At 50.1% G+C, this 14,841-nt stretch overlaps 1 protein-coding gene across 1 annotated transcript; it reads left to right on the forward strand.

Annotated features, from left to right (window-relative positions):
- Positions 1-611: 611 nt before the first annotated feature.
- LOC126022529 (keratin, type II cytoskeletal 7-like) lies at positions 612-14,579 on the forward strand. Its single transcript, XM_049783478.1, has 9 exons — positions 612-911; positions 2,028-2,239; positions 4,457-4,517; positions 5,566-5,661; positions 7,797-7,961; positions 9,314-9,439; positions 11,868-12,088; positions 14,027-14,061; positions 14,279-14,579. Exons 1-9 carry the CDS (start codon positions 612-614, stop codon positions 14,443-14,445), a joined length of 1,383 nt encoding a protein of 460 aa, XP_049639435.1. The 3' UTR covers positions 14,446-14,579.
- The last annotated feature ends 262 nt before the right edge of the window (positions 14,580-14,841 follow it).

Consider the following 14,841-nt stretch of genomic DNA (forward strand, 5'->3'; position numbering starts at 1 on the left):
GAAGTGGGTTCATGCCCCTCTCAGCCCAGTTTCTGTAGAGGAAATAAGTGGAGGGCTCTGTGGCCAGGAAAACCAGCTAGGCCAGGCCCTAGTATTCTGCCCTGGGGTCAGATTACTCCAGAACCCAATTGATCTTTCAAGAAGCTGATCTTGGAGAAAGGGAGTGTGGGAATCAGGGAGGACCTTGGAGAAGAGTAAATATTTTTGTCCACCTCTGCCCCAAACCACTTGTCCCTTGACCTATGCGCTCTCTGGTCTCAAAACTTGAGTATTTGTCTTCTGGAGCCTCTTCCAGGTAACTGCCCTACATGCATGCACCTGGTTCAGATGAGCTGGTACAGCTGCTTTCCGGGATTCCCTGCGTCCGCATGCTTCAGGGGCTCTGGGTGGTGGTGGGGTCTTTGTCTGAACCTTTCCCCCTCGGATCGCCAGCAGGGCCCGGTGAGCTGGGCGGCGCCGAGGGCGGAATCGCGGCCCAGGGAGGGGCCTCGCGGCTGAAGCAGGTGTCGGCCAGGCCCGCCCCTGCCAGTGAAAGGCGATCCGCTTGCACCTAGCGGATAAAAGCGGCCGCTTTCCGGGTCGGCGAGTTTGGGTCCTCAGCCGTCGCCACCATGTCCATCCACCTGAGCAGCCAGGCCTTCAGCTCGCGCTCTGCACCCCGCTCGAGTGTGGGGCGCTCCGGACACTTCAGCAGCCGCAGCCTGCTGGGCCTGGGCGCCTCGAGGCCTCGATTGGCTGCACACTCCGGCGCCTGGGCCTCCGGGGGCCCCGGCATTCGCGCTGTCACCGTCAACCAGAGCCTGCTGGTCCCACTGCAAATGGACATCGACCCTGGCCTCCAGCAGGTGCGCCAGGAGGAGCGAGAGCAGATCAAGACCCTCAACAACAAGTTCGCCTCCTTCATCGACAAGGTACAGAGGGGTAGCACTCTAGTTTGCACATGGTTGACCTGAGTTTGACTCCTGGGGTCCCCTATAATCCCCTGAGCAGTGCAAGGTAAGATGCCTTTATTGTGCCAAGCCACTTCCCAGGCACTCTGGCCTAGATCCTCTGCGAGTGCAGGGGTCCCTAATAACAGGTATGTAGCTGATATGGGGTGCTCCTCTCCCTGGGAGCCCTGAAGCTGAGGGACACAGAACCCATGGTATCCAAACTGTCTTTCCACAAAAGGTGTTCCTTTCCCAACCTTTCCTCCTGCAAATGTGGTGCTGGGTTTGTCCCAGACTTTTGCTGCCAGGATCATCTTTGAGGACTCCACACACAGGTCATGGCCAGCAGTGATTTCTATCCAGATTCGTTTCCCTGAGAGGGCAGTGTGGTCAGGGCTTGACACGCTCTTCCCTTCCCTGCTTTCTGGCCATGTCCATCTGGCCACCACTACTTATATTATAGGAGGTGAGGTGCCCCATTCTCAGGCAGGGCCCTGAGTGGTCCCCAGAAGGTGCATTTTAGAAATTTACTGGATGTTGCTTATGGTGGGTTGAGAGTGGATGAGAGTGGGAATTGGAGGAAGCTGCCAGGCTTTATTTGGGTTTATGGGATTGCTGCCTTTGTAGCTAAAAGGCTGGCTCAGTGTATTCTTCTGACTGGCCTCCTCCCTTAGACTAGATCAGATCACTTCTGCTCCTCTTTCCTTTTCGCTTCCCTACCCTGCATCTCTTCCCCTCTCTGGCCACACCTATTCGTCAGGTTAGCTGAATACCCTGGGCTTCCCCAAGCCCAGGATTCTTTTGTGTTGCTTGATCAGCTGGCTTTGGGGGGGGGTGTCTGTGTCCCACTGCCCTCCCACACTGAGTGCTCTCAGGGTTGGTGACATAGCAGATGCTCATCGAACACTGATTGGGGAATCCAGTCTGAAGGAAGGGGTCAGGTCACATCTGGTACCCAGGAGGGGGTCGGCCCTGAGTGTGGTGGAGGTGTGTGTACCTGGGCTGTGAGGTTGGGGAGAACCGAGTGATTTCAAGGGTCTGTTGAGGTATAGTGGCAGGATCTGGTCCACAGCAGCTCCCTTTTGCACTCCCTCCTAGGTACGGTTTCTGGAGCAGCAGAACAAGCTGCTGGAGACCAAGTGGGAGTTGCTGCAGAAGCAGAAGGGGAATCAGAGCAGCCGCCTGCCGAGCATCTTTGAAGCCCACATTGCTGACCTGCAGAGGCAGCTGGAGGGGCTGCAAGCTAATCGGAGCAATCTGGAAGTGGAGCTGCGCAATGTTCAGGACACGGTGGAGGACTTCAAGAATAAGTACTGTTCCCCAATACCACCTGGAGTTTCCCAGTACTACCCTGGAGCCCCTGTCCCTCATTTGCTGCCCCTCTGCAAGCTCAGGAGATGCTGAGTATAGCAACTCCCCAAAGGGAAGTCACTAGAGTCATGTCCATCTCTCTCCTACTTGTCCCTGCTGTAGTTTCTCAGCGAGTTTGATCTTTTCTTCTGTTTTCTCCCCATGATATAGCTCCTCCCAGCCCCACCCCACGCTTATGTCCTTTGGGTAACTGACCAAGACCCCAAGAGAGAGTAGGGCTTCAGGCGACCTCTGATAGGTGCGTCAGAAATGGCAGGACCCTTAAAGATTATTCTAGAACAAGTCCATTTTGTTAAGGTGAGGAGTTAGGCAGGATCTTGATTGAGATAAACCATCACTGGGAGAAGTAGGACCTGGATTTGGGGTTTGGCCCATAGGAAGAGCCCTGGAAAGCCACCAGGGTGGGTTCGTGGGTGGGGAAGGGCAGTGCCCACTGGTTGATGTGGGATGGCTTGCAGCAGCTGAAAGGGGGCATGTCTGCTCATGGCAGGAGCCTGAATTCAGGAGGCTGTGAGGAAGGGAAGGGAAGGGGGCACAGGGTGTTGTTTTGAGCCCTTTGAAGTGCCCCTGTTCTCGTCAAAAAGGAACCTAAGCCTGAGGCTTGGGCGTGGCTCTGTCTAGCATTCCAACCCAGGGGGCACTGTGGGGAGGAGCTGGGGGTATATGACTAAGTCTGAGTGGACTCGGACTCTGACTCTGACTGGAGGTAGAACAAACAAAGGCCTCTGCTGAGGGAGCTCCCCTCTACTTCCCTGGGGCAACAGTCAACAGGATTAATCCCACAACAGGTGGAAGCAGACAGGTACTAGGCAGGGATGGCCTGGGACACTCAGTCAAAAACTGTTGTCATGACAACATGCATGTGTGTGCACACACTGCCTAACCTGTAACCCTCCAGCACTTTCCTGGGATCTAGGCAGAGCACTGAAATGATGCTCAGGTTCAGGGCCCAGTAAACTGTCCTCACCATTGGCTCATCCCAGGGGTGGCGAACACATGGCTCTCGAGCCGCATGTGGCTCCCGGCCAAAATGACCACGGATCTTTGCCTCTTATGTGTTTAATATATTATTGTTAAAATTATATGCTTTTGTGTGAGTGTTTGTCTGTTTTGGCAGGCCACTGCATGGTGTGGCTCTCTGACTCTCACAGTTTAAAAGTTTGGCTCTTTGTGTCAAACTTGTTAGCCACCCATGGCCCAGCCAATGGATTGGTAGCCTGAAGCTCTTTCCAGAACTATTCTAGGGATCCAAGGGAGTGGGACTTGGGAAGTTTGGGCTTTTGGAAGGACTCTGCTGCTTGAGCACCCCGAGCTCCCCAACAGAGTAGCTCCAACATCCTCTTGCTGTACCTTTGAGCTGATTACAGCTGATTTTTGTCTCTGACGCTGTTTGTGGGTCCCCAGATGAAATCTGAGTTAGGCTATCATGCCCTCTTGCCCTGTATCTTGCTTTGCTGATGCCTCCTAAGATATAGGTCTAGGAGAGTAGCTGTGGGGAATGAGGTAAGGCAAGGCCAGTGTCTTTTAGCCATAGTTCTTGGATCCATGTTGGTCAGCTGGTGAAAACAGTTTGTAAGCAAGGAGAGATCATCTTGTTGGGATTTTTTTTTTACTCCCTTCCTGCATACTCAAGGTTCCTCCTGCTCAGGTTCACTCTCAGGCAGTGAGCCAATTCGTGGCTAAGTCCCTGACTTGGAAATCCATAGCCAGGCTTTAAGTCTGGGCTTTTGTCACGTAATAGCCTACAGCTGGTCAGAGTTCTCTGCCTTTCTCTTCCCATCCCCAAAGATTCCATGGCTAGAAGCTATGGTGGGGATTAATGAATATGTACACAGGAAGCAGCACTGGGTAAGCAGTATAGGGACACCAGCACTGATTCTCTGAAAAGAGTCCCTACAGAATTTGCTTTCTTGCTCGAAGTATCCATGGCCTTTGTCCCATACTCAAGTCTGTTCCATGCCTCCTCGCTTCCCCCTCCTCCCACCTCATAGAAACACTTTAATTTTTAAGATTGGGCAGATGAAAAAGTCAGAGGCATTTGGTGTTCTGGTTGAAACTGGGGGTGGGGTGAAGATGATATGGGGCAGATTTTCACAGTTAAACAAAAAGTGGGCTAAAGGCAAACCTATGCTAATCCCCCTCCACCTCTATTTCAGGTATGAAGATGAAGTTAACCGCCGCACAGCTGCTGAGAATGAGTTTGTGGTGATAAAGAAGGTGAGAGTGCAGACAAGTAAAATGGGGAGTTATGGCTAAAGACACATTGGACAGGGGACCACATGGCAGGCCATAGGTAGGACTTATGCACAAGGTTTGGTCCAGGAGCTACAGGAAGGAGAGGTTTAAGTCAGGTCCTTCAAGCAAAAACTCTGTGTGTGTGTGTGTGTGTGTGTGTGTGTGTGTGTGTGTGTGTGTGTGTGTGTTGATTCACTAGATTTGCTTCTGGGTCTAGAGGGGTTAGAATTAACACCAAAGGATGTGGTTTAGAAAGGGTCCTTTATGCTCTAAATAAGGAAATTCTGTCATAGTTGGAATATTTCATTTCAGAATGGAGGCTCAGGTCAGCCTTGAGTGAGCAGGATGGGCTGAGTGAGCACTCCATGTCTGGAGATGGGCAACTGGTTGGGAGGCCTTAGGAAAACCTTACTTTTCTGATTCAACACACTCTCATTTCAGTGTTCAGGGTCTAATCACAGAAATGCAATGTGGAGGGGTGGGTTCTAGAGTCTCTGGGAGGAGGTCATGTGGTCCCTCCCAGAGGTGTCTAGCCTTATGAAAGAATAAGTTTTGAAACATCAGGAAAAATATTTTTCAGAAGTAAAACATCAAAGTCAGCAACCAGCCTTCAAGTTCAGCCTCCAGCACTGAGATTTCTCCCATTTTGGAAAGGGCTTTCTGAGAATTGAGTGATTTTATGCTTTCCTGCTTGATGAGAATTTGTGCTTCTCAGAGGTGAAGTGGCTTATTCAAAGTCACAGAGTCCACAGTGGCAGAGAAAACTATTCAATCCTTTAGGAATGACCAAATACTAGATTTGAAGGGTTGGGGTGAGTGTCAGGCTACTCTAGACTACAGTGCTGTGAGCTTCTTCTGGTCCTGGGATGCATGGAGAGGTCTATCACATAGGCTGGGCTTGTGGAGGTTAGGCTTTGTGGGCCAGCTAGGCAGCCATGAGAGTCATCGAATTCACACCTATGGATTGGTTAACTTCTGAATAATGAGGTATATTTCTCTATGTCTTTTTGTGTCCCCTTTCTCTCCACAGGATGTGGACACTGCTTACATCAACAAGGTGGAGTTAGAAGCTAAGGTGGAAGCCCTGAATGATGAGATAAACTTTTTGAAGAACCTCTATGAAGTAGTGGGTATCTTATTTTTTTTAAATATTTATTTAAACACCGTGATTACAAACAACATTGTAGTTGGATTTCAGTCATAAATAGAACACATCCCTTCACCAGTGCCACATTCCCATCAGATGGTGGGTATCTTAAGGATGGGAGTCATGCCATATCCTATATACCCTCCCTAACTAAGGCCATTTGTTCTACCTGGTATCTGTGTGTATGTTTGTGTGAGGGGGATGGGAAGAGGGAGGGAGATTGGTTTTTTATCTATTCTTTATCTTTTTGAACTCAGGTCTGACCTTCTGGAGAAAAATGACCATTTGTCAGGAAGGGGCATGGGGAGGAGCTGAATGAAACTAAAAGGCTAGGGAACATAACTGGTATAACAGAAAGTCCCAGGTGTTGAGACAGGAATGCCCAAGGTTTCCTACAGAGGGACTGAAAATCAAGCTCTCATTAGGCAGATATGTTCCTAACATCTTTCAAATTTACCTGCCCTGGTTTCTCTAGCTCCTTTTTCTCTTAGGATTCCAAACATTACTTATCTTTGGCAGAAGATGGAGTGGTCCAGTCTTTGGTAGGGCTGACTAAGGACATTAAAGAGTACTACAGACAAGTTCTCAGCTTCCTTTAATCTAGTCTTTGTCTGCACATACAGCTTCCTTGAAGCTTTAAAATCAATATACATAATATATATGGTATTATATACTATGTATGTGTATTGATTATTTTTCTCTCATTATAAAAGCAATACACACTCATTTTGCAAAATGTCCAGAACATAAAATAAAACTAAAAATTAAAAACAGTTCAAATATGGGCCCAGAGAGATAGCACAGCGGCGTTTGCCTTGCAAGCAGCTGATCCAGGACCAAAGGTGGTTGGTTCGAATCCCGGTGTCCCATATGGTCCCCCGAGCCTGCCAGGAGCTATTTCTGAGCAGACAGCCAGGAGTAACCCCTGAGCACCGATGGGTGTGGCCCAAACAAACAAACAAACAAACAACCCCCCCCAAAAAAAGAAAACAGTTCAAATCTATTCACTCTTAACATCTTGTATCTGCCTTTTCCTACATAAATTGATATATTTTATATATATGTATACATTTATGTGTGTGAAGCAAGATAGTTTTATTTAGAAATTACTCCTGGTGGTACTCAAGTGACCATATGGGATGCCGGAGTGTAGGGCAATCACCTTACCTGCTGTACTATCTTTCCATCCTCAGGCAAGATAGTTTTTATTGAAAGAAATTTACTTAGAAAAATGTGAGCAGGGAGGAATATATGTTCAAGAGAGAACATGGGCTTCTCTGGCATAGAAAAAAAGCAGAAAGAGGAGATACATGTTAAAGAGGAGAGATCATAGACTTGAAAGAGGAAGCCTGCATATATAATAAATATAATAATAATTACTATAATATAAATCACTCCTGGCAGGCTCGGGGTCCATATGAGTTTCCGGAAATTGAACCAGGGTCCTTCCCAGGTCAGCCACATGCAAGGCAAACACCCTACTGCTGTGCTATCACTCCAGTCCTATACATATATTTTAATAAAAATAAATCACTTTTCCCCCATGAACAGTGTAATATAGATGGGTTTTCCCGAACAATTCCACCATGTGGGAGTAAGAGTAATTATACAGAAGGTAGGGTGCTTCACAAGGCACACAACTGACTGGGATTGATTCCCAGCATCTCATATGAGCCTTAAGCCCACAAAGGAGTGATTCCTGAGTACAGGGCCAGGAATAGCCCCTGAGCATTGCTGAGTGTGCCCCCAAAAGACAAACAAATTAAGGCCAAATTGGTACAGGACGGAGCCTGACTGGTTTGCACTATATCTCCATTACAGAAGTGCTTACACCATACCATCACAACTAGGATTTCCCCATAATGTGTCACATGCTGTCATCTCTTTATCCCCTATCACTCCATCAGATTCTCCTTTGAGAAGTGGCTCATGGATTCTGCAGGGGGCCAAGTGTGTAGAACAATTTAGCAGTTGCTGGCCTACACACTCATGCCTAGTAGACTCAGACCTGCTTCAGCTTCGTCTTCCTCTTGCTCTTCTAGTGTGTGGGGAAACCTAGATAGGTGTGTGAACAGGGAGGTCCTAAGTTCTGAATTTCGATCTGGTTCTTACAGGAGTTGGCAGAGATGCAGTCCCAGATCTCGGACACTTCTGTGGTCCTGTCTATGGACAACAACCGCTCCCTGGATCTGGACAGCATCATCACTGAGGTCAAGGCCCACTATGAGGACATCGCCAACCGTAGTCGGGCTGAGGTCGAGACCATGTACCAGACCAAGGTGTGAGGGGCTGGAGTTCTCCTGGTTGGGTGGTACTCAGTGGGTGACTTGCTACTTTCCTGTCTCTAGACTTTTGTCCTGGGTTCCACTGTTCTGTGAGGCAAGGGGGGTGAGTCAGTGGCACTCTCTGACTCCACAGAAGAGGAGTTGAAATCCTGGGGGAGAGCATAGTCTGATGGGGAGCAATTGGAGGGGAGGCATAGATTAATGTTACGATAGCCAAATCCGGCAAGCACTCACAGACCAGGCATGGTTTACTCATGGTGATTGATTTAGGCTTTTGTGCCATACCTGACTATGCTTAGTGCTTATTCCTAGCTCTGCACTCACGGATCACTCCTGGTGGTCTGATCTGGAGGACCATGTGGTGTTTCAGGACTGAATCTGAGTTGGCTGACTGCAAGGCAAACACCCTACCACTGTATTGTGGCGCCAGCCTTCGTGGCCCGATTTAACCCTTAGATCAGCCCTTGTAGACAGACACTATTATTCTCATTTTACCAACAATGAAACTAAGGCACAGGTTAAGTAATCCATGGCACACAGTTAAGTAGATGGAAAAGTGAGGACTAGATCCTGGATCCTTGGGTTTAAACATTGAATGTGTTCATTGAGGCAAGTACTGATGGGGTTTGGGGCAGGTGGAGAAAAGATTTAAAGGTAGTAGAGGGTTTTCTTTCTTTCTTCTCCTTTCTTTCTTTCTTTCTTTTTGTTTGTTTTTGGATCACACCCTGTGCTCTGGGCTTATTTCTGGCTGTGCACAGAGATCACTTTTGGCAGTGCTCTCAGTGAACCATATGCTGTGGCTGTGTGTCAAACCTGTGTTGGCTGCCTGCAAGGAAAATGCCTAATCTAGTGTACTAGCTCTTAGACCCTAAAGAAGCATTTTTAAGTAGAGTTAGTGAGGTAGCATAGTACCTGAGTGAGGACAGGCACCACCAGCCTGGGGAGCTGGGTTCATGCTTTCTTCCTTAGACTCATGTAATCTGCAGACAGAGCTTCCTTTGTATAAACCTCATTCTATTCATCTGTAAAGTGGGTGGTTTGGTGAGGAGGGTGCTGAACAGATGAGAAGCTCAGACTTCCAGTGTTTCCCCAGCACTGGGACTGACCAAAATGGGAAGAACTCCTTATCATTGCAGATAGGCCCTGGGAGTTCATCCTTGTCCTCCCTGCCATAGCAGAGTGGAAACAAAACCTCTGCCCCACATCACTGTGAGCAGTGCAGCCTTCTGGCATTGGGTGAGGGTTGTTGAGCATCAGCTCTGTCGCCCTGGATGTGGAGTGGAGCTGTCATCTAAAAAGAGTGCTCCTGCCGGACTTTCACTTTCGTGTATTGTGCCTGCCTCCAGTACGAGAGCCTTCAGGCCCAGGCTGGCAAGCATGGGGAAGAACTCCGGAATACTCGGAACGAGATTGCAGAGATGAACCGGACCATCCATAGATTGCAGTCTGAGATCGACACTACCAAGAACCAGGTGGGACTAGTGTTCTATCTGCCTCTGGCCTGCTCTACCCAGTGCCCGGCCCTGACCCCATTCTGCTTCCTTCCCGGGCTCCACCCTTCTCTCTCAGCCCTGCCCAGCCCTGCTCTCCACTGGCTCTGTTCCCCCTGCCCCCTCCCTCCATGACCACACTGCCCAGTCAGGGAGTTCCTTCGTTCTCAACCCAGCTAACCTTGGCTCCACCCTTCCCAGCCTTGCCTCCGCCCAGCTCTGCCGGCTTCACCTGACCCCACTCTGCAACCACCCAGCCTGCCTTATTCTGTTCTACCTTGCTTCCTCCAGCTCTACTGTCAATCCTGGACCCGCCTACCTTGCCCTGGCTCCGCCCTTCCCTAGCCTAACTGGTCTGCTCCTTTGGGCCTTTTAGGCCAAGCTCAGGATGAGGAGCAGGAGGTTGGCCCCCTTCCCCACTGGCCCCAACCCTATAATCTGCTCAGCTCATGCTTCTTCTCAGTCCATTTGGGAGATTTCCTGGATTAAATGTCCTGGTTCAGTGAGTCCTAGAGAAGACCCACCCTCCAAATTGACTTTGAACACTTACTTGTCCTGCACTAGCTTTGGGGCTGGATGGAGCTGTGACAGTGGGAGCACAGAGGCCAGAAGGAACCTCTATGTTCTCCTTCCAGAACTCTCTGTCTGATATGTTCTGGCCACACCAGCCTAAGCCTGCTCCACTCCCCCACCCCATGCCTTACATTTTCTAAGCACACACATGCCTCAGGGCCTGAGAAATGATTGCTCCCCTGGAATGCCGTTCTCCCAGCTTTGCCAGCAGCTACCCCTTCCTCGGTGGGAGAGGGGGGGACAAGGTGACCTCACTAGGATACTTTCCTCCTCTCCCACCCCAGCCACCTCCAGTTGTGTCTGAAGTTGCCAGAAGCACCTGTCCCAATTAGAACTTTTTTTGTCTAATGAAATTAGTTCTTGTCATCTCCCTGGAATACTAAAATCGCCATGAGAGCAGGGATCTGTCTGAAGGGTTCATTGCATCCTTTTCCCCAGCACTGTGGTGCAATCAGGGCAAGAGAATGTGCTAGGCGCAGGTGTTGCTGAGGGAGGGTCCCCAAGTCCCGGCTGGGGGAGGGGACAAGCATATGTTTGCAGTGGGGGAGGCAGCACCCATATGTTTGCAGTGGGAAGGCAGCTGCTTCAGGGAGCAGGGAGATAAGCAGGGGGATGGAATGTGGGGGTGATTTACCCAGACACAGTCCTCCTCTCCTAGCCCTATGTGCCTGTTTGCGCCAGGGTGGAGGCTGCTCTGCCCCAGTGCAGAACCAGGGGTCACCTGTGAAATGAGCTGTTTCCACCAGGTAGTGGGGGAGGCACAAAGGAGAGGATGAATGGATGCAGTTCCTGCCTACAGCTTTCCTAGGCCATCTTCTCTTACAGAGCAGGGCCCAAAGCTTGTGCTGACCACTGGGGAGGGGACCTAGAGGCAGTACTATGGCACCAGCTAAGGTGGCACCAGTGGAACAGTATGACCAATGGATAAGGAACAAAGAGTAAACTTCTAGAGGGCAGAGGAGCAGAGGCAGTGGGCATGAGAGAGGGAGAGGATAGAGACCAGAGACAGTGAGAAGAAGGAGAGGGCCATCGCAGCCTTGTAGCTAATTAGAGGGGCCTTGGGCCAGACTAGATTCTGGTATTGGGTTCTGGGTTCCAGTTCTTGGTGGGGGATAACCCCCTGGCAGAAGGAATGCTACAGTCGCATAGAAATTTATACATTTTGAAGCTTGGAGGTAGCATTTCCCTGCTCTAGATTCTGGGGTCATATAATTGGCTCCTTGTTGAATGTAGTTTTAGTTGTTATCTGACAGATATTTGGAGACTCAAAGTAGGATCCCATGGTCTTGGATCTCTTCCCCAGAATTCTTTCTCAGCCTCTATGTCCCTGGAGGCTGAGGGTTGGGTCTTTATAAATCATAATAGCCTTTATTAAAATAACAGTAATCACAACAGTTTATAAGCTCTTACTAAATTCCAGACATTGTGCCAAGAACTTATGTATAACCTTATTTACCTCACATGATCTCTCTGCAACAATCGGGAGGTAGACCTCTGGTCTTTGCTATTGTGGAAAAGAGGAAACTTCGGCTTAATTCTAAGGAGTTGATAACAACTCAGGTGATCATGTCCAAGATGTCATGGGTGGTAGGTAGCCAACCACGCCAGAACTGGAACCCAGCATTGGGAGACTCACAGTTTTGGTGCTGGCATGTGATTTACCACTGAGCCATGGACTTTGTGTTCTACCACTAAGCTGGCAAGTCAATATTTTTAGCTGCAGACTTTCTTGGTGGATGGGGGTCTAACAGAACCACCATGAATAAGTGGCCTACAGCCTAGTGCAGCATAGAGGCAGTAAGGCAGTATCTGCTCACAACCCCCTCCTGCCCTTCAGCGTGCCAAACTGGAGGCCACCATTGCCGAGGTGGAGGAGCGTGGGGAGCGGACTCTCAAGGATGCCAGGGACAAGCAGGCCGAGCTGGAGGCCGCCCTGCAGCGGGCCAAGCAGGACATGGCACGGCAGCTGCGCGAGTACCAGGAGCTGATGAGTGTGAAGCTGGCCCTGGACATCGAGATCGCCACCTACCGCAAGCTGCTGGAGGGCGAGGAGAGCCGGTAAGGAGAGGCTGGGAAGGGAGCATTTGTGGGGCACAGAGGGGCCTGGGAATGGATGGAAATCAACCTACAAGCTGTCCCTATGTGTCTTTTTCTGCAGGGGATATTCTCTCTCTCTCTCTCTCTCTCTCTCTCTCTCTCTCTCTCTCTCTCTCTCTCTCTCTCTCTCTCTCTCTCAGATTACAAGAGAGGAAAAGAATTGGAAGACAAGGGAACAGTGGGTGGGGAACTAAGTGCCTGGGTGCTGATGATAGCAGGGTGGGGAGCAGAGCGGCTGGTAGCTACAGGCTGGCAGTGGGAAGGAGGGCAAGGAAGGAGGAAGAGAAGCCGCAGCTCTGCAGGGTTGTCTTGTCCCTGATTGGCATCCAGTCTTTGCAGTAAGAGGATTTGGATCTCTGAGGCTTCTGGGAAGAGTGTGCAGATGATCTGGGGCACAGGGCCTTGCTGTCCCAGCCAAGACGTCCTTTCCCATGCATCTCTCCACTGTGGATATTACAGTCCCATTTTAGGGTCAGCAAATGGGCCTATTCTGGGCCTCTTTTTCCTTCTTTAAGTCAAAACTGGAAGGCTTCTGCATCAGTGGGATCCAGGGACAATGGCTCAGGGACAGGCAGAGGATGCCTGCCCACTAACAGGATGATGATAGATACCAAATTTCCACACACCTTTCCTGGGGTATGTCCAGGCTGAAGTCCAGAAGTTCAGCAATTTAGGAGATTTTGTGGGAAGTACGAATCTCAAGTTACAAGTATAAAGTAAGGCAGAAGCAGATGTTTATTTAGAAAAAGAAAGGAAAAATCACCCAAATTGCTAGCTGTAGACAATTGAGCCCCTCTTTGTGAGTGCTTGAGACTGTGTTAAATCCTTTTATGGCATTACTGCTGCCTGCAACTTGCCTGCCTCTCCCTGCCCACATTTGCAAGTGAGTCTAGTGCCTGCAAGCTTCCTCACACCTGTCTTGCTCTTAGCCTTCCTGACTGGGGCAACTGAGGCTGCTGGACTCCCCCTCACTCCTTCCACTGACACACACACACACCAAAGTAAACTCATCCCCACGGCAAAGGGCTTGGTGGTAATGGAACTGTGAGTCACAAAACACACACACCCAGCTGTCTCTGGATTTTTAATTTCCAGTGTAGGACCTGTTTCTGCTACTCAGGGTGCTTAGCACCGCCCTTTGTACCTGCCATCCACAGTCAGGTTCACTCACTCAACAATTCCAAGTACTTCCATGCACATTAAGTAGCAGTAGGCCTTAAGCTAAAAGCTGGAGGTGCAGTAATGAAGAGTGGCAGACTGCCTTAAGGAAGGAGGATTAGGAGAGGCAGTCAATGATGTCAATAATCAGAGTACCTGTGTACCGAATCCCCTGTGTCCTGAACTTTCGATCAGTGGACTTCAAACACCCACAAACCACCACCAGTGTGATATTGATGCAGAAGGGTACTATGGCTGGTGAGGGCCTGGAGGCACTGTGGCAATGCCCCCGGCCCTGGAAGAGCATGGGAAAGTCAGATACTCCCCACCCTGCTATGGGTCTATGAGACAGCACACACTAGTTGCAGTAAGTTGAAGCCTGGGGAACAGAGCTCTTTTAGGAGTGAACTACTACTCCCAGGCCAGATGAACATTTATTGAGCAAAGGAGATTCAGAGAGTCTGCAGGCTGTGGGTAATGTGCTAGACATCAGGATATGAGACCCAAACTTGCACACAGCCTCAAGTTCTCTGGGAGCACTCTGGGAGCACTGTTGTGTTTTGCCAAAGAGTCAGTGACTGCTCTGACTATACCCTGCCCCCAGACCCCCTACCCCTTGTACCTTCTGCTCACTCACTTGGTGTCAAGGCCACAGGAAGGCCTGGTGAGGGCAGACCTGAAGCGCTAGACTTGATCTAGCCCACAGAAGAGAGCACTCACCCAGGACTTTTTTGTCTCCAGGTTGGATGGAGATGGTGCAGGTGCTGTGAACATCTGTAAGTATGGGTGGGGCCCCTTCCCTAGTCCTGTACTGCCCAGAGTGGGCTGAGTTTCATGGAGGCACATGTACCCGAGGGCACCCAGGAGTCTTCTTTCCTTCAATGTTCTAGCAATGTGAGAGAATAGGGCTGGAGGTGGCATGGGGCAGCTGAGGCACAGCCCCACAGATTCCTCAAAGAGGGCTCCATGCTGAATTTCTCTCCTTTCTCCCAGCTGTGGTCAATTCCACCTTAGCAAATAGCGGCACTGGCAGCAAGCTGACCTTCGGGGGCACCATGGGTAGCAACGCCCTGAACTTCTCCAGCGGTGGTAGTCCTGGGACCTTCAAGTTGCAATCCTTCAGGACCACATCTTCCACCCGCAGGAGTGCCCTTAACTGAACCAGTAGCCCCTTACCTGAACTCCACACACATCACCCATGGACACCCTTCCCTGCCTGTGCCTCTTGCCCCAATACTGCAAGTCTGGAAAAGGATGTGGGGATGGTCCCGAATAAAGCAGTCTCTGAGATCTGGATGAGTCTGAGTCTGCATCTGCCCTCCTAGCGTCACTAGTGGTCCATCACTGGGTAATGGGGTAGGGGCAGGAGGAGGGACAGGTTTGTCCTGGACACTGGGGAAGCATTTGTAAGGGCCAGGATTGGAGGCATAGGGGACTGTGCTAAGAACCGGGCTCCTTCACTTTGTGTTGCCAGGACAGGCCAACATGCCAGTCTCTCTAGGAGGCAGGAAACACTGCAAGCAAGCTTAGCTCTGATAAAAGTGGTCTGAGAGGCA

The sequence above is a fragment of the Suncus etruscus genome, chromosome 11, assembly GCF_024139225.1.
Source record: "Suncus etruscus isolate mSunEtr1 chromosome 11, mSunEtr1.pri.cur, whole genome shotgun sequence".
Classification (NCBI taxonomy): Eukaryota; Metazoa; Chordata; class Mammalia; order Eulipotyphla; family Soricidae; genus Suncus; species Suncus etruscus.

Excerpts from the sequence above, each read along its gene's own strand:
- LOC126022529 (XM_049783478.1), top strand. The coding sequence starts at position 612 with ATGTCCATCCACCTGAGCAGCCAGGCCTTCAGCTCGCGCTCTGCACCC. Across the intron at positions 7,962-9,313 it reads AGACCATGTACCAGACCAAG|TACGAGAGCCTTCAGGCCCA; the intron begins GTGTGAGGGGCT and ends GCCTGCCTCCAG. Across the intron at positions 9,440-11,867 it reads TCGACACTACCAAGAACCAG|CGTGCCAAACTGGAGGCCAC; the intron begins GTGGGACTAGTG and ends CCTGCCCTTCAG.